At 41.8% G+C, this 20,836-nt stretch overlaps 1 protein-coding gene across 5 annotated transcripts in view; it reads right to left on the bottom strand.

Annotated features, from left to right (window-relative positions):
* LOC131138617 (unconventional myosin-Ic-like) overlaps positions 1-20,836 on the bottom strand; it is a 40,358-nt gene that overhangs the window by 3,387 nt on the left and 16,135 nt on the right. For 2 of the 5 annotated variants that reach the window (XM_058087700.1, XM_058087701.1), the window contains exons 3-33: positions 15,845-16,047; positions 12,447-12,605; positions 12,238-12,353; positions 10,752-10,950; positions 10,563-10,643; positions 10,300-10,479; positions 10,130-10,228; positions 9,925-10,038; positions 9,778-9,849; positions 8,429-8,548; positions 8,265-8,347; positions 8,091-8,196; positions 7,947-8,027; positions 7,787-7,878; positions 7,597-7,691; positions 6,967-7,013; positions 6,810-6,890; positions 6,555-6,660; positions 6,239-6,356; positions 6,039-6,152; positions 4,939-5,015; positions 4,778-4,846; positions 4,547-4,631; positions 4,280-4,439; positions 2,970-3,053; positions 2,794-2,887; positions 2,664-2,719; positions 2,463-2,598; positions 369-439; positions 198-295; positions 28-127 (exon numbers count right to left, since the gene is read on the bottom strand). In XM_058087700.1, the coding sequence (XP_057943683.1) occupies positions 28-127; positions 198-295; positions 369-439; positions 2,463-2,598; positions 2,664-2,719; positions 2,794-2,887; positions 2,970-3,053; positions 4,280-4,439; positions 4,547-4,631; positions 4,778-4,846; positions 4,939-5,015; positions 6,039-6,152; positions 6,239-6,356; positions 6,555-6,660; positions 6,810-6,890; positions 6,967-7,013; positions 7,597-7,691; positions 7,787-7,878; positions 7,947-8,027; positions 8,091-8,196; positions 8,265-8,347; positions 8,429-8,548; positions 9,778-9,849; positions 9,925-10,038; positions 10,130-10,228; positions 10,300-10,479; positions 10,563-10,643; positions 10,752-10,950; positions 12,238-12,353; positions 12,447-12,605; positions 15,845-15,862 (3,111 nt within the window). In that variant the 5' untranslated portion in view covers positions 15,863-16,047. Of the gene's footprint in view, positions 1-27; positions 128-197; positions 296-368; positions 440-2,462; positions 2,599-2,663; positions 2,720-2,793; positions 2,888-2,969; positions 3,054-4,279; positions 4,440-4,546; positions 4,632-4,777; positions 4,847-4,938; positions 5,016-6,038; positions 6,153-6,238; positions 6,357-6,554; positions 6,661-6,809; positions 6,891-6,966; positions 7,014-7,596; positions 7,692-7,786; positions 7,879-7,946; positions 8,028-8,090; positions 8,197-8,264; positions 8,348-8,428; positions 8,549-9,777; positions 9,850-9,924; positions 10,039-10,129; positions 10,229-10,299; positions 10,480-10,562; positions 10,644-10,751; positions 10,951-12,237; positions 12,354-12,446; positions 12,606-15,844; positions 16,048-16,208; positions 16,324-19,871; positions 19,908-20,836 lie in introns of those variants that run through there. The other 3 variants (XM_058087703.1, XM_058087702.1, XM_058087704.1) reach the window with 3 other exon arrangements.

The raw sequence follows: 20,836 nt of genomic DNA, 5'->3' as shown, positions 1-20,836 counted from the left end.
TCTCTATGAGAGCATCTCCTGACTCACCACTAGCAGATGTCCTCGTTTACCCTTGGCCACCTTCAGCTCGGAGCCTCTGACGAAATCTATAATTCCCTCATCGCCTCGAGCCCCCGCATACCTAATACTAATACAATGAAGGCTCTTTTAGAACACTGATTGTGGAGCGCCGGTGCAGCAATCAAAGAGAGCCTCACCTTCCAGGCTTGATGTTGATATAGTTTAACATGCGGGCTATCAGGGCTAGTTTTGTCACCAGCTCTATCACATGGTTGCAGTGCAGCAGGACGTCACCCTGAGGGGAGATGCAGGTAGATTGAGTGTGAGGCCATTTTTACACACCTATAAACAGATCTTGACTACTCAACCTTTTGCTTCTTGTCTTCAGGGGGCATGTGCAGAACAACCATCCCATCACTGAGGGAGCTCACAGAGATACCTTACGGTTGGAATGACAACATCGTTAGTCACACAAGTGTACAGTACAGTTGGTGTATGCGGTTAACATGTCTTTCAGTTAATGTTGAACATTTTGACCCAAATTTTGCCTTGGTTTGTGTAAATTTTCCAGTTAGTGTATAATATGGCAGATGTCTCGTCGTGCTTTTCATACACTGCGCAAGTTTTTATATATAACAAAACGTCCTTGTTAGTAGCTTGCTAATACATAGTACCAGGAAGTCAGCGCCGTCACCCATTTCTGATGTAATCAGTGGTTGACTCTGTAGGTCTTTGCTAACTAACACAGTTACACCACAACTCTCTAAAATGTCAAAACTAAATATGCTTTTCGAATCGTAAAACTAGAAAAATAACATTTATAATAACATTTTTGTCTTTCTGGAACAGATTAACTGGATTTACATGATTTCTTACAAGCAACCTTTCCATATTTTATTAGTGTCACTTTCGTAGAGAAGATCCTTCAACATACTGAAGGACACTGTAGCAACATGGCAGCAATGTGTCATGTTAAAGAGTTTTATGATTCCTGTCATAAAACATCATGAATACTGTCTGTGTGTACGGTCAGTGGAGTTTGCTGACGTTGTTTTGGTGCGATTCAGCCGACAGTAGCCTGTTTTGGCATTACAATATCATCTTTATCCTTAATGATGGTGGCGATTGAGGCAAACATTGAGGACAAAGTGCATTGTTGTCCAAATGCTTCAGGACTGCAAGATGACCCAGAAACCCAGTCCGTGATTAAATGTTCCCAAGTACCGAACACTAATCCAATCCCCAATGCCCATCCCTATACCAAATACAGCCTTAGGTTGAACCCTAAAACCAGTCCTAACTGCATTCTGCTGTCTAGCACCTTGTCTTGTTGTGTCGTACTCACAGGAAATGCGAGTCTGTCGTTCATTGACATGTTTTTCTCATATTTCTCTCATCCTTCTCTGCCATTGCTGTAACAGCAGGGGAATTAGCTCAAATGGTAGAGCGCTCGCTTCGCATGTGAGAGGTAGCGGGATCAATGCCCGCATTCTCCAAAAACTCCTTTGTTTTTTTGTAGAAGAGATGTTGGGATTGGAAATGAGTCCAGGATCTATCCCTAAGCGTCAGACAAATACCTCAAACCTAATCCTGGCCGCATATTCTGGACTCGTCTCTTGTCAAGTCTGTGATTAAATGTTTCCAAGTACCCAACACTAATCCGGACCCCAATCCTGATATCTACACCAAATACAGCCATTGTTCACACCCTAAACCCAGTCCTTACTGCATTCTCCTGTTTGGCACATTGTCTTGTGTGGTTGTGGGATCAATGCCCGCATTCTCCAAGGAGTTCTTTGCCTATCGTAAAAGAGATGTTGGGATCGGAAATGAGTCTAATATCTATCCCTTAGCATCCGACAAATACCCCAAACCAGGGGAATTAGCTCAAATGCTAAGTGCCAAGTTCTCCAGTCCAACTAGTTCTGCAGTCTCATGTTTACAGACCAAAGTTAGGTTTGAATTCATTAATAGCACTTTTACCCAGATCCTAACCAGAATTTCATTCATTTTCTACCGCTTATCCTCACGAGGGTTGTAGGGGTGCTGGAGCCTATCCCAGCTGTCTTCGGGCAAGAGGGGGGTACACCCTGGACTTGTGGCCAGCCAATCACAGGGCACATATAGACAAACAACCATTCACACTCACATTCATACCTATGGACAATTTGGAGTCACCAATTAACCTAGCATGTTTTTGGAATGTGGGAGGAAACCGGAGTACCCGGAGAAAACCCACGCATGCATGGGGAGAACATGCAAACTCCACACAGAGATGGCTGAGGGTGAGATTGAACCTGGGTCTCCTAGCTGTGAGGTCTGCACGCTAACCACTCGACCACCACCTCAACAGAATTTAATAGATATAACAAATAACAACTAGTAAAAGCCAAATACTTTTACACAGTACTGTATATACTAGCTACTCATGTTCTAACTATGATGATGATGACAATTATAACCTCCAAGAGCCGCGTAGTCAATCCTCTGCTTGATCTTGGTCCTGTCCACCAGCACAGCAAAGGTGTTGGAGAGAAGGAGCTGCCGAGGTCGAGGCTTGAAACCCCTTCGGTCATACTTTGTGACGGGGACGCCATACTGAGGAGCACAAACAGATATAGTACGGTGCCGCACATCCTGAAGCCTCGTAAGAGAAGGCTCACCAGCACTTTGTCACTGTCCAGAGTCTGGAGGACTTTGAGATTGATCTGCTCCCGTTCTATGAAAAGCAACAGAAAAGTCAGTTTACTGTATATTTGTTGTGAAGTCATTTGGCAGGGTATAAACAAGCACCGATCCTGGTGTCCAAAAACAGCCTGCCAACGCTCTGAGGGTAGTTGTCCTTCTGATCCTTGAAGAGCTCACTGGCAACAACCTTTTGCGTCATCTAGCGGAGAGAAAGATGAATGCTGAATCAGCACTACTCCTCTTCAAGGAGATCATACATTATTTCAATTTGTCACACAAACCTGATTTTTCCATTCAGACTGGATCCTGTTGCAATACTTCTGGACCATGTTTCGCATGTTCAGTTTTCGCAGGTGCTCTGACGCCTGCAAGTGACAAAAACAATATGCAGTCTACATTTCTATTGATTATTCTCAAGGTTTAATGGTTATTATAGACAATACGTCACATTCTAATAATAAACAATGGTGGGAAAAAATGTTTGCCCCCATCCCAATTTCTTTTATTTTGCATGTTTGTCACACTTAGTATGTTTCAGATCATCCGTCCATTTGCTATACCGCTTATTCTCACTGGTGTGCATGCTGGAGCCTATCCCAGTTGTCTTTGGGCAAGAGGCGGGGTACATCCTGGACTGGTCGCCAGCCAATCACAGGGCACATATAGACAAACACCCATGCACACACAGGGAGATGCCCAAGTGGAGAATTGAACCAAGGTCTTCCCTGACTGTGTGGCCTGTGCGCTAACGGCAAAGCCCTAACCACTGCACCACCGTGCAGCCCTGCTTCAGTCAATAACAACACGACTGAACACAAAATGTAGTTGTTAAGTAAAAACTTTTGTGATTAATGGAGAAAAAAATGAACTTGTGTGGAAAAAGTGATTGTCTGAAAATACTCTGTGGTCTGACGAGACAAAATCTGAACTTTTTGAAATGTGTGTGTGTCCCATTACATCTGGCTTAAAAGTAACACCACATTTCAGAGGAAGAGCATCATACCAACAGTAAAATATGGCGGTGGTAGTGTGATTGTCTGGGGCTGTTTCAGGACTTGCTGTGATAAATGGAACCATGAAATCCTGAAAGAGAATGTCCGGCCATTTGTTCAAGACCTCAAGCTGAAACCAACTTAAACCAAGCAAATAATACAAAACACAGCAGCAAGTCCACCTCCGAAAAACACAATGAAGACTTTGGAGTGGCCTGAATCCTATTGAGATGCTGTGGCATGTCCTTAAAAATGTGCTGGAAAAATCTCCAATGTGGCTGAATGACAAGAATTCTGCAAAGATGAGTGGGCCAAATAATCACTTTTTCACACTGTGCCACGTAGGTTTGCATTTTTTTTATAGTAAAAAGTTTCATTTAAAAACTGCATTTTGTGTTCAGTTGTGTTGTTTGATGGTCTGAAATGTTGAAGTGTGACAAACATGCAAAAGAATAGGAAATCAGGAAGAGAGCAAACACTTTCACACCAACGTACTTTGCAAAGCTGAGATGCAGTGTGTCGGTTTAGAAAATATCAAAGCATCAATTTGCATCAATTCATTTTAAAGTATGGAAAAAGTTGAGAATCGGTGATTCTACCTCAGTAAGAGAGGGAGGAGAGGCCAGCCAGCTTTTGTCCAAAACACTTGTGGGTAGATTTTTGCTGAGCTTCATGAGGAAGGAGTAGCGTACATGATCCAGGAAGTATTCATTCTCTGGGCAGTAGTCCTCATGACGGTAGATGAAGCCTTTTATGAACCTGATGGAAAAACAAGCCCCAGGATAAATGAACCAGATATAATACTTACGTGGACCTATTCTGGCGGCTGGTGAGTGTGATTGAAAAAAAAATAGACAGTTTGGCACCTGCGGATCAAGTCAGCAGCCTGTCGACGTCTCTTTGCACGGCGGCGTCCTTTCATCCCTCGCCATGCAGACTGAATCACTATGACTGTACAAACACTTGACATTAAATATGTGTATTTATTACCACTAAGACATCAACAATACAGGGATTTTCTCGTGTTCCTGAGAACCACGGAGCCTGTGTACCACCAGTGGTACTTATACCACGATGGTGTAATGTGTTGCACTGACTTGCGTGTCTGATTCGTTTGTATTTGGCTCTCTCCCTGTAGCCTCTCCATGATGTCTGCAGCGTCAAAGCTGGAACAAAGAACATCAATTTAGGGGGGAATGAGACTATAAAAATGAGCTGTGATGATATTTTTTAATTTGCGCGTCATCGTGTCACACACCTATCTCTGGCTTTTTGGCTTGGAGTGCGTCTTCGGTCAGGAAAAGTGTTTTGGGCAAACGGATGAATATTTTGGACCTGCAGAAAAGAGCAAAGTACAGTGGCATGTCTGTTTTTGTTATTAATTTGCTCCAAAATGTCCGACCAAAACCAAAACATAAGAAACCGGAAGCAATTTCTCCCACTAAAAAACGTAAATCCAATTAAACCGTCCCAGATACCAAAAAATTATTAAACCAGCCTTGTTTCTTCAGTTTATTGATCCATTTTAATGCCTGGTACAACCAAAGATACAATTGTTTGACATATATAACGATGAGAACAAAAATAGCTCAAAAGAGTTTAACGTAAGAGCGGATATCGAGTTCTGTTGCCATAAAATTTAACTCGTATAAGCTATTTTGTTGTCATCACTGTATTTGTCCAAATAAAGGTACCTTTGTTGTTAAATGAACAAGAAACTGAAGCAACATAATAGTTTTTTCCATGACTGTACATTTGATACAAAATGGGAATTGTTTTATATGCAGAAAACAATGCAAAAAAATCATAACTTATAAAATAAATTAAAATTTAATGCAAGTTTTGATTCAATAGTGTTTATCCCGTCTTTGTCAAACTCCTGCTACTAGCAACTTTCTTTGGCCCCATGGTGGGTTATGTAGTTGTCGGACAAATGCACCGACAGTGAGTCAGCAACGTATATGGTGTGTTTTTTGTTATGTGCAATCTTCTACAATTACAGAAAGAGCGAACAAAACCAAAGCAAAAATTTGGTTAGCACGCAGGCCACACAGGTAGGAGACCCGAGTTTGATTCCACCCTCGGCCATCTCTGTGTGGAGTTTGCATTTCTCCCCGTGTATGCGTGGGTTTTCTCCGGGTACTCCGGTTTCCTCCCACATTCCAAAAACATGCTAGGTTAATTGGTGACTCCAAATTGTCCATAGGTATGAATGTGAGTGTGAATGGTTGTTTGTCTATATGTGCCCTGTGATTGGCTGGCCACCAGTCCAGGGTGTACCCTGCTGGGATAGGCCTGCGACCCACGTGAGGATAAGCGGTATAGAAAATGAATGAATGAATAAAATGTAGGCATTACCTGCCCAGTTTGTACTCCTCTGGTTGGTAGCCCAGGTGGTTGACCAGTGTGGCCACGCCATCTTCAAGTCTGCCATCCCAGTTGGGCCACGTCTCAGGACACAGAGGCTTGTACCTGAAGGTGTTAACCACATAAACATGACGACACAAGGAAGAGCTAAGAATATTCCAGATGAGCCGCCACTCTGATGAGTGAGTCACCTTTGCAGAAAAGCTTCAAAGCTGCGTCTGTAGGCAAAGCCAGCTCTTCTGACTCTTAGGTTCTCCATCAGGCCCAAATACCTCACCTGATGCCTGACTAGCACTTCATCAAAGTGACCTGCAGGTGGAAATCATAATAGTTTTCAGTTTTCATAGACTAGAGCATAATATTTGAACTTTTTTCCCCATATTATTATAACTTTCATTCCAACCGAATTGATCAGGAATGACTTTATTTTGTTTTGTATGCTTCTCATACAGGCAGAAGACAGTGTTACTCAGTGGAATAGGCAACACGTATGGAGTGTAACTTCACCTGGCTGCTTGGCATCATTAGGTTTAACACAGCGCACATAGGATGGCTCTTTGGTCATGAGGATCTCCAGAAGTTTCAACAGGCTGTTTTTAAAGTGCGTGGCAGCCTGAAGAAACCACAAAAACAACAATGGTTACGTTAATGATGTCATGATGTCATGATGTATACCAAGTTTCGTTTTCAAAATCATCCCACACGCAAAAAAAATATATATTGCATGAGAGAGAACGAGAGGAAAGTGAGAGACGCCGATACCATCTGTGGGCGTTTTTGGTCCGTAACTTCCTCTCTTGAGAAGCAGTGACTTATGATCAGGTTGCCTGACTGACACATGACCTGAACACACCAAAATCATTCAACCATGTCAACACAGTGGGAAGTCCTCTTTCTAACCACTTCAAATTGTCTTTACCTCTTTTAGGTTCCTGTTCATAGAGTCGTTGTTCTTGTCTAGGAAACCTAAAGAGGACATGAATGGAGTTTTTCATGGCAAGGTTGCAATATTCATTCATTTATTCATTCATTTTCTACTTTCTATTTTCTCTGATATAATGACACAATGTGCCTTCAGCACATTATTAAAGTACAATCTAACAAGACAAAAAAACAAAAAAAATGGAAAAAAAGCTGTATTTTTTAAGTCAAAATATTAGGAGAATAATATTAAGAGTGAAAAAAGGTTTGATGTTATGAGAAAAAAGTGGTAATTTTACGAGAATAAAACAAAACTCAAATTTATTCATTCATTCATTCATTTTCTACCGCTTATCCTCACGAGGGTCGCGGGAGGTGCTGGAGCCTATCCCAGCTGTCTTCGGGCGAGAGGCGGGGTACACCCTGGACTGGTCGCCAGCCAATCACAGGGCACAAATAGACAAACAACCATTCACACTCACATTCATACCAATGGACAATTTGGAGTCGCCAATTAACCTAGCATGTTTTTGGAATATGGGAGGAAACCGGAGTACCCGGATAAAATAGTATAAATAGTGCATGTACTGTAAACATAAATTGACTTGATGAGTGAATGAATGCTCACCGTTGACGTTGTAGTTGACTTCCCCAGCATAGTGCAGCAGCCTGAACTCCTCTCTACTCATTACCTTCCGAGTTTTCCCATTTGCCAGCTTATGGCTGCAAAGCACAAATAAAAATACACAAACATGGAGCAGTCCACGCCTATAAGGGACGGTATTATATAGCAGTATTTTGATATTGTTCAATCATACGTGACAAAATGGGGATGGTTGCCAAATGTGTCCTCCAGTTTCTCCAAAAATGAGGCATCGCTTGTCTCTCCAGGTCTCATGCACTCCTCGTCCTGCAAGACCAGCATGCTACTGAACTGATAACAATCACAACAATGAGATAGGGATATTAGATACACACCAGAATGGAGATGATGCCTTTGTGCTTCTCCTCGATCAGGTCGCAAATGATCTTGTTGTCAAAGTATTGCACCATCTCCCACTGAAAGAATTTTGTGTTAGCAAATATCAGTCAAACATTGGATAGAATAGGCAATGCACTCACTGCTATTCCCTCGGTTGTGTATTCCTCTTGCTCAGATCTGAGGGTGAGCTCAATAAAGAGCTGCTGGAGCTTCTCGCTGCAGTAGTTGATGCAGAACTGCTCAAAGCTGTAAAAGAGAAAAGGTGACCAACCTGCACTGGGGTGCAGACAAACGAGGAATCAATGTCATTAGACCTGTTGTTCTGTAGGACCTCAAAGCCGTAGATGTCTAGAAGCCCTATGACTGGGAAGGCTTTATTGCTATGGTCCATGTCGTCCTGTGTAACAATATAGGCAACAATGGGCATCATGAAATTGTCACGGCAGTTGTTGTCTTGTTACAGGAGCAACATCTGCACCTTCAGAGCAAGCGATTGGTTGATCTTCTCCACCAACCAAGTGAAAGTGCGGCCATAGACGGCTTTGGCCAAGGCGTCTCGGGCTGCCACTGCCTGCTCAAAGTTCAGCGGGATGATCACCTGCATTGAACGTAGGATAGAAAATCTAACTGGTGTTACAAGGCCTATTTTGGTGGGGATGAAACCTCCCTAAAATATTCTTCAGTTTCTTCAAATACTTATGTGAGATAAAACAACATATTATGTTGATTATGCTCATATGTTGGCTATATGATGGCGGCTGAGGCGATGCCTCTGTCCACCAGAGGAACCCGAAGGAAGTCTTGACATGATTTTTTTTGTTAACTCGTATTGGTACTTATATTGTATATTTCTTAACTACATTTTGAGTGTTAAGTTGTGGTGTGATGAGTTTAGCGATCTAAGATAAGATAACAAGGTGAGTCTGACTGTTACATTAAGAAATGACCTCCTGCCATTTCCGATGGGTTGACAAGCTTCCTGTGAGCTCACTCATAACTCTTTATTGGCTAATGCTAAAGAAAGAGCGCTTTATGGGAATCCCTCATCACATCTCGCTTTGAGTTTCACTCTCATGGTTTTTCAATCATGTATAATGTAATAATAATAATAAATCGTGCTGTTTTGTGATGATATGTAGTATTCTAAACTGGTCATTAGGTGTCAGTAATGTTACGTCGATGAGACAATAACCACCACAGTAAGTACTGTACAGAAACCAGAAGCAATAAAAAAAAAGTACACTATCCAGTGCTAACATATAAGCTAACACATAAGTCTATATCTTATTTACATTTATTACATATATACAAGTGTAAAGGTGACTATAGGGGTATTATTTCAATGTCTAGAGGGCTCTAATAATGATAAAAACCCAATGTAGAAGGTTGTAAACAGTTTTTTTTCTATATTTAACTATGAACATACTCACTCACTTATCACGGCCAGGTCTGGAACTAATTAACTGCAATAAACAAGGGATTACTGTATCACTGCTTTGTTTTAATTCATGCATGCAGTGTTTAATGGCTGTATTTTATGTCTCTGTAAAGTATGACTGACTTGGGAGTTAATTTAGGTATAATTTAGGTGTAAGATCACCAAAACTCAACATGCACCACAGTCTTGGAAGTATTACAGTATTAGCACATGGAATCAAAATGTTGAAAAGTTGTTGCCACCAGATTCCCTGCCTAATGGTACTCTAGCTGGTACTCTAGCTTTCTAAATATGGTTTGGCAACCCCTCCTGTGCATCTCCTGGGGGCTGTCCTGTCCTTAAAACCTAGTGACGTCTCTAACTCCGACCAAAAACAATAGGACCTTTACCTCCTCCTCTTTGGTGGTGAGCTTCTTATGAGTGAGAGCCTCACCCAGGGCTGAGGCATTGACACCCAGCAGCTGCAAAACAAGAAAACATCTGTTCATTTCAATTCATACTTGAACACGCACCAATACTTGTGGGAACACGCTGACCTTTGCAACGTTTGCTATTGGCGTCTCATTGGTAATGTGAGTTTCGCCTTCCTCTCCCTCTCCAAACTGAGTGTTTCCCAGATGGAGAACGCTGGCGATGATGTTCAACAAATTCTGAGAAAGGACAAAGTCAAACAAGGTCCAATCCCAGAGAAGAATGGATGAATGGATGAAAACAAGACGCAGCACAGTGATTTCAACCAACCTGCACGTCGTCTTCGTTGAAGCCAATAACAAGCAGGGCGTTCATCACAACTTTCCAATTATTCTTGTCACTAATGGAGCTGACTTTGGAACAGCTTCCCTGATCAAGAAGATTCAATATCACACCCCGTGATCTCAGCTTGAACAGATGCGTGCAGTGACACTACGCACCTTGACCAGATATTGGTAGTTCTGAGGGTTTCGCTCAAGGTCGAGCATCTGAAGCAGGTCACTGTCACCGCCATCTAGGAGCTGATAGAAGATGTGAAAGTTTCTTTCTCCGTGGTTCTGGTGGACTACACGAGATTTCTCCAGCAGGTAGTTGAGAATATGGCCACCAACTGGCGCGCCCTGGAAGGAATTTAAATGGAAATAAACACCATATATGTTGATAGTATTATGGGATGGTGCAATTACAAAAAAAGGCTGTGTACCTTGAAGTCAAACTGAACATCCATATATTTTCCAAAGCGACTGGAGTTGTCATTCTTTAGTGTTTTTGCATTGCCAAATGCCTGTGCAAAGCAAAAAAGTCTTATGTTAAAAAAAACAACCTTAGAAAGTCAAGATGACCAATTTAAGAATAAACAGATGCTGTCTAACTAAACAGTGCCATGAAATACCTCCAGAATAGGGTTGGATTGGAGTAGGCGGTCTCCGACAGTGGTCATGTGATCATGAGTGGGGCAGGTGACAGCATAGTAGAGGAGGATCTTTTTGGAAGCTTCCGTTTTCCCAGAGCCACTCTCACCCGATATGAAGATACACTGATCCCTCCATGTCGTCCGCATGGCCCGGTAAGTGTTGTCTGACACTGCATAGCTGAACCAAAAACAACACAACACTCGGGTCAGCATTCTGATCCATAACAGTTGCATGACATGGGGTATGAAATAGAGGTACAAATGAGTAAAAACAAATGACCGCATCGACATGAATATTATATAATATAGTTCATATTTCCCTTGACAAATTCTGAAAAAATTAAAGAAGCAAATAGGACGTCAAACAATGACACTACATAGCTTGTGCTACATTAAGAACAGTAACTTTAAATAAATGGGAATAAATGGTTAATAATAAATACAAATAAATAAGTTGGAATCATTGGAGGCATTTACATATAAATCCAAAACATTGAGGATAAACACAGTATATAAATACTGGAGTAAAAATGTTAACTGCATGGTGATCAATGCAGCAAAATCAAACTATACAGCAGCTAAAAAAATCTTCTTCTTTCTCCTTAGGTTTTTCCCTTCAGGGGCCGCCACAGCAAATCAGACTATCTCAGTCTGGCCTCTCTGACTTCATCTCCAAGGCCTCTAACATGTAAAGTCCCTCTGATGTACTTGTTCCTGATCCTGTCCATCCTGGTCACTCCCAATGAGAACCTCAGCATCCTCATCTCTCTGATTTCACAAAACATGAGTTGTCTAAAAATGGGACTGGAAAAAGAGGCCTTGTCTTTTGTTATTGCTGATTAATAGTACGGCTCATTTCATCAGTGATTTATGTACACGCATGAACACTCTGTGCTTGTAGTTTGCAGTGTGCAGCATCACCCTAAGACAGGTGCCTCAAGCCCGCGGGACCATATTTTTCGGCACCCTACTTGACATCAATGTCTAGTGTGAGTGTGGCCCGTGGAAAAAAATGTCTCATGGGCGCTAGGCCTCTGATGATAATTAATTAATTAATTAATCACACAATAAATTAAAATGCACCCTTGGCCATCTCTGTGTGGAGTTTGCATGTTCTCCCCGTGCATGTGTGGGTTTTCTTCGGGTATTCCGTTTTCCTCCCACATTCCAAAAACATGCTAGGTTAATTGGTGACTCCAAATTGTCCATAGGTATGAATGTGAGTGTGAATGGTTGTTTGTCTTTATGTGCTCTGTGATTGGCTAAGGACCAGTCCAGGGTGTACCCCGCCGCAATACCTGATGCGGCCCAGCTTCATCCAGACTCTACCTCCAGCGGCCCCCAGCTAAATTGGGTTTGAGACCCCTGCCCATAATAACCAGACTTTTCCATGCAGTACACTGATAAATGCCATTATTCCGGGTTATTACTTGCATGGCAACAGAAGGTTTGACACAAGACTCACATGTGAGGTGATATTTCATAGAAGCTGACACCTCTGTAGCGTTCCATCTGTGGCTTGGAGTAAATCTCTAGATCTTTGTACGGGTTCACCGACACCAACACTGATCCTATGTACGTCTGGGACAAAACAGAAATAATGACATCACACAGAGCAGATGTTGTGGATGTTGAGAATGCTGTGAATGAAGACCCCCTGTGTGGCTTTATTACATATATGAGGTTCTCTCTGAAGCGCCGCCGCAGGTTCTCTATAAAGGCTGCCTCGCTGTTGTGGTTCTCCAGCAAGACAAAGTCCTGCACCCCAACCCTGTCGCGGGCCGTTAGGGTGCTCTCCATCACCAAACGGACCCTTCCTTCAATGTCCACCTCCTATAGAGAGAAGAGTTATTGTAGTTACACAGCTTCGACACGGGAGGGCGCTGTAGAGCTGCTCTCGTTTCATTTGTCGAGGTAAGACTTCAAATCGCTGGTAAATCTAATTGCAAACAGATCATTTTATTTACATGTTTATGTTACATGATGTTACAAAGCAGTCTTACAAAAATTGCAAATGACTCAACACTTACTCAACTAAAACCTGTAAACAACACTTGACAGTTCTGCAGAGCCTTGCCAGTACTAAATGACGACATCCAAAGAATCCAAATGATAAACACATTGGACTTATGCTTATCTATGGGATTAATGATGATGTACACCATACACAATGTGATAACACCAGCGATAATACAGTGTGTGTCAATGTCAACCATGAGAGGACAACCCTAATGCTGCACATGGGTAGAATTTGGTGGGCTGCAGTGACATTCTCTCTGGCCTCTGTGTAAAATATCACATGCACACACAACCACTGCAGCATTCATCCATGCAGCTAAGAGGGAAACATTCGTCACTTTGCAGTCCTTATTGATGACGAACACTCTAAAAGTAGCCTTCAACATATCCAGGTATGATATAATGACACAAAGTGCCCTCAGCACATTATTAAAGTACAATCTAACAAGACAAAAAACAGCAAAAATGAAAAAAAAAGCTGTATTTTTTTAAGTCAAAATATTAGGAGAATAATATTAAGAGCGAAAAAAGGTTTGATGTTATGAGAAAAAAATGGTAATTTTACAAGAATAAACCTAAACTCAAATTTAACAAAATGTAATTGTATTTGAATTTTTTACAAATGTGATTTTATGTGGAAAAATTAGAAAAGGCTGGGTAAAAAGTTACATTATTACCAGAATAAACTAATACTATGATGGGAATGAAGACAAAATCCATCCATCCATCCACTTTTCTTACTTAACGGGGGGTGCTGGAGCCTATCCCAGCCGTCTTCTGGCGAGAGGCGGAGTACACCCTGGACTGGTCGCCAGCCAATCACAGGGCACATATAGACAAACAACCATTCACACTCACATTCATACCTATGGACAATTTGGAGTCACCAATTAACCTAGCATGTTTTTGGAATGTGGGAGGAAACCGGAGTACCCGGAGAAAACCCACGCATGCACGGGGAGAATATGCAAACTCCACACAGAGATGCCTGAGGGGGGGATCGAACCTGAGTCTCCTAGCTGTGTGCAGCCATCTGCATGGGTTGATTTACAGAATAAAACAGGGGTCCTCAATTACATTCTAGGGACAGATGGGACAATAGAGGCCGTTTACGTATCATTAAAAAACCTCGGTGATCAAATGCCCCGGTGAATTTTATTTTCAACATTTTGCCTTTGTTTTTGTAAACGGTATGGGATATTCTAGAACATTGGACCAGTGTTTTTGGCCTGTAACATTTTGTTGTGTGAAATCCAATGTCCGAACAAAGCAAGCCTTATGCTTGCTGAATCACCGTCCATGTATTTTTTTATTTGAGTGTGACTGCAAAATAACCCGCCAAGGGGCCAAAGAAGGTTTGAATTCAAGATGGTTTCTTCCCCACTCCTCTCTTTCTGTTTTTTGCTGTTTACTTTGATACACAATAAACACATTGGCTTCTGCATTGCATTTTCAGTCATTGCATATTGTGTAGTTCAGTTACATTTTTCATTTTTGTTGATAGCGTGATATTTGTTTCAGTTTCAATTAACCTTCTTCTACTGCTGCTTCATCGTGATGCATACATACGCCTCTTTGTTATACCCTGAAAAGCAAGGAAAGTCGTGCATGAATAAGCACTTTTCTAATGGTTGTATTATTTGGGTGACATTTGGCGGGCCACAGGTCAAATGTGTGTAAAATAAATAAGTGGCTCTAGCATCGTTCAAGTTTTCAGTATGTGGCCCTCAGTGGGAAAAGTTTGGACACCGATGGTGTGGACTGTACCTCCTTTCTGCCACTCAACACTCCTTTTTTCCATTATCTCATTATCTACTGTATCTGCAACCCCTGCGGATTGTGTTTACACAGCTATGAAAGATTGTTAGTGGAACAAAGGGGCTAGACTTCCACAAGATTTCTCTTCAATACAAAAGTGTCTCTCAGGGGACTCATTTGGCCGCTCCATGTCGGTAAAAGGCCTTTCCCCTTGACTAGCATTCGCAGGGAAATCCTTGCAAAAACAAGAGGACAACAGTGGAAGGTAGCCAAGGTGTGAGAGCAAAGGAAAGTCACCACTCCTCGTGGCTTCACCTTGGAGCATTGTTCTCTCATTCCTGCAGGTGGGCTCCCTACAGATGTGATTCTCTGTCAGATTTTCCAAAGAACACAACGAAAGAATGTTCGGGTCGGTTTTGGGGCAAGCGGTCAGAGGATGCAACGAAATCTTTTGTTGCTCCATGGTAATAGCTGTGCATGTTTTGTTATGTGTGTATATTTAAGCCAAACTACACACATTATTTACCACTTTTGTCTTGAATTTGAAATAAAAACATTCCCATAGGAAGGTAGGCATGCCTATCCTGATGAAACATACCTCAGTACAAGACAGCACAGAGCCAGATAGCCATTGGCAAGAACAATCTGGCTCTGTAACAACTCCAACGTAATCACTCATTCCTCGGCTTGAACCCCTTTAAAGGTACTCACTCATGCTTTTGCAGATGTGCATCAGCTGTCAAGCTAACAGTCTGTTTGTGCAATGACCTCATTCCTCAATGTTTGGGCAATAAACTCATTTTTTTCTAACTGGAGAAGGGCATCGCTTGATAAACATTAAGGGTTTCCGGGCAACCAAAGTATTTTGTGTCATCACACAACACAGCACAACATTGTTTTGAATCGCTCTGTGATCACGAGGTAAGTAAATGATAGGCCTCAAATAAAACTTCACAAATAAGAAATACTTCACAATAACACGGCTTTTGCGTGCATCTCTGCATGGTGTGTCTCTCTCGTATTGTGCAGGCACGTTCTATACCTCTCTGAAGGACTTGGCTCTTGGCCTCATGACTAAACTCTGCCGGGCTGACTCCATCTAGAAAGTCTTCCTTATTTGGTCAGTCCCGCCACGCTGTTCCTTGGCAGGGTTTGGTGCTACCACAGCTGGATGAAACCCACTTGTGAACCCCCCCCCCCAACCCTAAATGTTGTTGTTGTGTTTTAGTGTAGAAGCACTGGTTATCATCAGCAGTGAAAAACAACACAAGGGGCATCTTGGTAGTGGTGCTTACCCTCCCTTGGTACCTCATCCTGTCTTGTAGTTGCTTGAAGAAGGATGAAGTGCTGGGCTGGAGCTCCTCCTCTTGTGCCAGGCAGACCCCTTAAATGCAACCTCTCATTTAGCGTTGCCCGAGGGCGACGGCGCAAGACAGCTTAAAGTCTTCTGTCTGCTTTTCACTTTCTGCACGTCCTTCTCCCTCCTGTTCAATCTTTCCTGCAAGTGAGGATTTAAAAAAAAACACTCACAGTTCCTCACAGTTTAAACCTTCGATTTGCCTTCTGCTTGAGGTGGTCAAATATACGTCTGCCTCTCCAAAGCCTTTCACGCTCTCTCTCAACTGTGCTGCCTGAAACAAGGGCAGGAACTTCACTTACACGTCACAAGTGGGTTGCAAAAAAAAAAAAAACACATGGGAAAGTATGCTGCTGTGGATAATGAAAAAGCTGTGCCAGAGCAACAGAGAGTGGAAAATGTTGCTACCAGCTCCAAATGAAGGAGTAACATAACATCCCAAAAAAATGAGATGATCTTAAAACATTCTTTCCCTCCCATTTGAGTCGAGTGTGCACCCTCCCTTTTCTCTCACAAGCTGAGACACATTCCAATAGGATGTGGCTTATAGACTCCTTCCAGTACTGTAGGCTCCTGCAAGGCTTATGTATCAAATGAATATCATCCAGCATGTTCCTTTTATCATTTATAGTGACTAATATATCGTGCATTAAGTAACACAGTGGTATTCAACTAACATTCAAACAGGTACTTTTCTGTGACTTGTGTGACTTTGGTGAAACTTTGCCTCATCGTTTCACATCGCCACAGTCCCTGCAGTAACTTTCAGTCGTCTCGCTGTCCTCTTTATCCATATCTATCATTCCTTTCTATCGTCTCAGTCATTATTCCGTGTCACTTGCTTCGGTTCTCTCCTCTTTGATCAATCAGTATTGTAAAAACTATGTACCTGTCAAAACAGAAGGGATCAAGCCTGGATTTGAGTGATGAAGTGTGATGATGACCATAGAATCTGAATTGGTACTTAATGTGACTTAGGAAAGTGCATAAGAGGTTAATTAGAGAGGCTAAGGAGGCTCCTTTCCATCATGGAGAAGCCATCATCCAATACACAGCGTTTTCTAATGACAGATCAGTGGCAGATTACTATCACTGCTCTGCTCTACCGAGTGAGACTGAGCAGATCATTCCTTCCACGCTATGCAACTTTTCAACACAACAGAAAAGGAGCGATTACACACATTTGAGGACTGGGCTTATTACCTTATTATTATTTATTGTGTATTATTGAACTCCATATTTGACGTTTATTATTATTTTAGACTTATTGTTCTTGTTCAATTTTCTTATCTCTCTTATCTCTTGCCTTGGTTATTTTCATTATGTGATTAAGGCAAGTTATACTAATAACAATAAAATAGAGAACAACAGGCTAAATAGGCGTGATTAGGTGGTATGTTCATGTAATATATTCAGATAACTATAGCCTATAACAACATAACATAGCTAGTTTACTTGCAACTTGTCATCTGCAGAATATGATTTTCTTTTTTTATGATTTTTCTTTATCAGTTGTCTTAAAAAGTTGATGTTTACATTGTGAATTTTCAGTGGTACAGGAGCGATAGGAATAGCAGATACTAGCACACAAGCCAAGACTGCCCTGTCGTGGCTGTCAGTGTCAAACAAACATCTAACATATAAGTGAGTCGCTTTGGTGTATAAGTGGCAGGACCATCCAAACCATGGTAAAACGTGTGACTTACAGTCTGCAAATACAGTATCAATCTATCTATCTGAGCTAATTGTCTGTGTGAGCTACTTTTGAATGATTTTACCATATACAGTCCTGTTAACCTTAGTCCATGTTGTTTTCCTAAATAATAGGTTACTGTAGCTCAATGTTCAATTGGCGAACCAATTCAACAGAAACTTACAAAGAGACAATAGCTAATCATTTATATGCTGTGGGAAAAAAAGTCATCTGTATTGTTTTGCTTTCCTATCAAAGCCAAGCAGTCCCCGGAGGAACAATTATGGACAGGCGATTATGTGAGTTGTGAATTAGGTCCAAGGGTACGACGCAAACATTGTGTTGACATTCCATTGGAATAGTCAGAGATGAATGAATAGGTGAAGAACAATTGTGTCTCGCAAGCGGCAGTGCACCAAAGAAAAGGAAAGCCATCATCATGGAAGTGAGAATAAACCTCATAAAAATGCTAAATACGTAAATGCCCAACAATACTGGCCAATACTGTTTTGGTCCCAACCACTGGATTCTCGAATCCTATTGAATACTAGCAGGGTCATGGATTCTATGCACTACTACAAGAAGATCTGTGAAGAGAAGTTGTCTATTTATTCTTTTAATTATCTTATTCCTGTTTTTATTACTATGTTGTATGTTTTACATGTGTTCTGTGTACATTGTGTGTGAATTTAAGTAAAAGTTCCAACTTTACAACTAAAAGTTGACTTCACAGTCTAGGAACAGAACTCGTACCGTGAAAGCTCAAACGTGGATTAATCCTGATGCATACAGTCTGGAATGAGACATTTTGGGAGAAGTATACTGATACAGCCGCACCAAACTTTAAAGTTTGAACTGCTGTCATGCATGAAGGCACGGGAGATCTCAGCAAACATTGCAAGACCTCAGCCTTCCATTCAGCACTGCTATGCTTTCTCTTGGATGTGTTGGTATAATTTTCACTGAAATAAGCACTGGACTGGACAGGGTGTGCTTGGAGTAGAAGAATGTGAAAAGAGAGAAGAGAAATACACAACACAAGTTATGTCAAGTGAGCAGATTCACATTCAAAGCCAGACTCTGGTTTCACCACGTGTTGTTACTGTTTTTGTAGCAACTGTTCCTGTTAATCATCTTGACCTATTATGCTTTTTCCACTTTTCTGATCCATAATTGTAGGTAGAATGTTGCATTCTCGAGTTTTAAACGATGCCAAAGTTTCAGATAATGAGGTTTGCGCATTTGGAAGTGAGCCCTGAAAGATGGGATGGCTCAAAAAGCTCAGTTTGGAAAGGCGTGGTAAAACTGCCCCTTTGTGATGTCACAGAGGGGCGGACTTCCTTATATGGGTTATAGTTAGGTAGAACTTTGTCCGTGTGAGTGGGCATGCCTGGAGGCGGGCCGTGGGTGGAATAAAACATTTTGGCAGGAAATCAAAGGCTATACAGCTGGAATAGGTGCAGATTCTGGAAGATCTAGACAGTTTCCTGTGTGGGTTATTGTGTGTAGCTGCTCTATAGGAGCCCACAACTCAATATGAATTGCTGAAAATTAGCATAATAGGTCCCCTTTAAGGTATTGAGTGATTTATTGTCTTTTTCTTTCATTCTTAATAGATCTTCACTTCTCTTTACACCTGTATGGTAGTTACTAATTCTTAAACGTTACATAAATGATGCCAATATTTGAACATACTCCTCATAAGGATCAATAAAGCCAATGTTCATGGCAAAGTAAATCGGCATATGCCAATCAATGCCTTTCAATGGTGACGACAAAACACGATTAACTGTGGCTTGAGACAGAATTTCCACCCTGAGGAAGACAACCTCACTCCGGGCCTTCATAAATCACAGCAACATGTGTATCCACATACATGTGCAAAATATAAAGGTGTGCCTTTACACCGCTACAGCACGTAAGAGGTTCAAACTGTGCATAGTACCCGAGAGTTGCATCATTCAGTGTTGTTTTCCAGATAAAATTCCGACACTATGTGCTCCTATTTCTGTCCAGCAGTTCCTGTAAGAGCCAGTTCCTTCCTTGCACTTTCCTGAAGTTCAAGATTTTCCTTCCTTAACCTGAGCTACTCCATAGACTAGCTCATACTTCATTTGAAGGACACGCTAATGTCTCATTTAAAAGGAAAGATACAATTTTGCACAGAGAGGCCTCTGCGGTCTCATCATTAACAATAAACTCCTGTGTCCTAAAACTAATTCTTAACATGTGACTGTTTTTGAAGGAATCCAGAAATCCAAGCATAACCTACCCGTGTTATAAACTGTCCGCCTGGTGGTTTGGTCTTATTTTAGTCTGCAGAGCTTGTGTGACTCAACATGCTAATATATCATGGAGGGATGACTTTTTAAGGCGGGGTGGAAAGTGGGAAAGAATTTTACCTCTCTCGCTATTTTGTCAAACACACACACACACAGCTATCCATGTCAATCGGTCTGTCTTTCCCGTCTCTTCAGCCTATATCATGTTTCAGTCTATACGCTTCAATGCAGCTTTTATTGAGCCATTATACCCTTGATGGAGAAGTGGCGAGCGGGCTATTGTCCATCTGCGCTGAGCTCCATCAGCACCCATCTGCTGTCACTTTCACCCCGTCTTCACCTTTGGCACCTCTCATCACCCCATATCCCTGTTACAGGCACAAAGGCCTCTTGGTGAAGAGATACGGATGCACAGCAAATACTGTATGGATGGCATATGATCCAGGTTAGAAACTAATCGTGGAAAGCAGAGCATCAACATAAAAGACAGCATTCAGAGGCAAAAATTGACTTCTCATTAAGTAAAGGCCGGTGGCGCCTCCTAGTGGATGCAGAGCTGCCAATCCTTCCCCTCCTGCCCCCAGGCCTGACTGTTTCTGTGTGATTGGGTAAAATGGAGCTTGTGTCATAAAAAATGTGCAACATTATTTTGTGTTTTTAAACGTTATTTCAACAGAACATGGCGGTTTTCATATCATGTAGACATGTGGTAGACGCCCATATGTGCGCCGCACTATGGTGTGCACTGCTTTTAAAGATAATTCATCACTGTACATCTAAAGTATCACTGTGGAGCAGATGGGTGAATGCAAGTCATGTGACCTGGATTTGAGTCACAATCTTTATGACTTTAGACTCGACAATATCGTTAGGACTTGAACTTTGACATTAATCTACCAGTTATTCTCACAAGGGTCGCGGGGGTGCTGGAGCCTATCCCAGCTGTCTTCAGGCG

The sequence above is a fragment of the Doryrhamphus excisus genome, chromosome 11 (genome assembly GCF_030265055.1).
Source record: "Doryrhamphus excisus isolate RoL2022-K1 chromosome 11, RoL_Dexc_1.0, whole genome shotgun sequence".
Taxonomy (NCBI): Eukaryota; Metazoa; Chordata; class Actinopteri; order Syngnathiformes; family Syngnathidae; genus Doryrhamphus; species Doryrhamphus excisus.
Note: the sequence above shows the minus strand (reverse complement) of the source record. Positions and strands in the feature narration are given on the sequence as shown.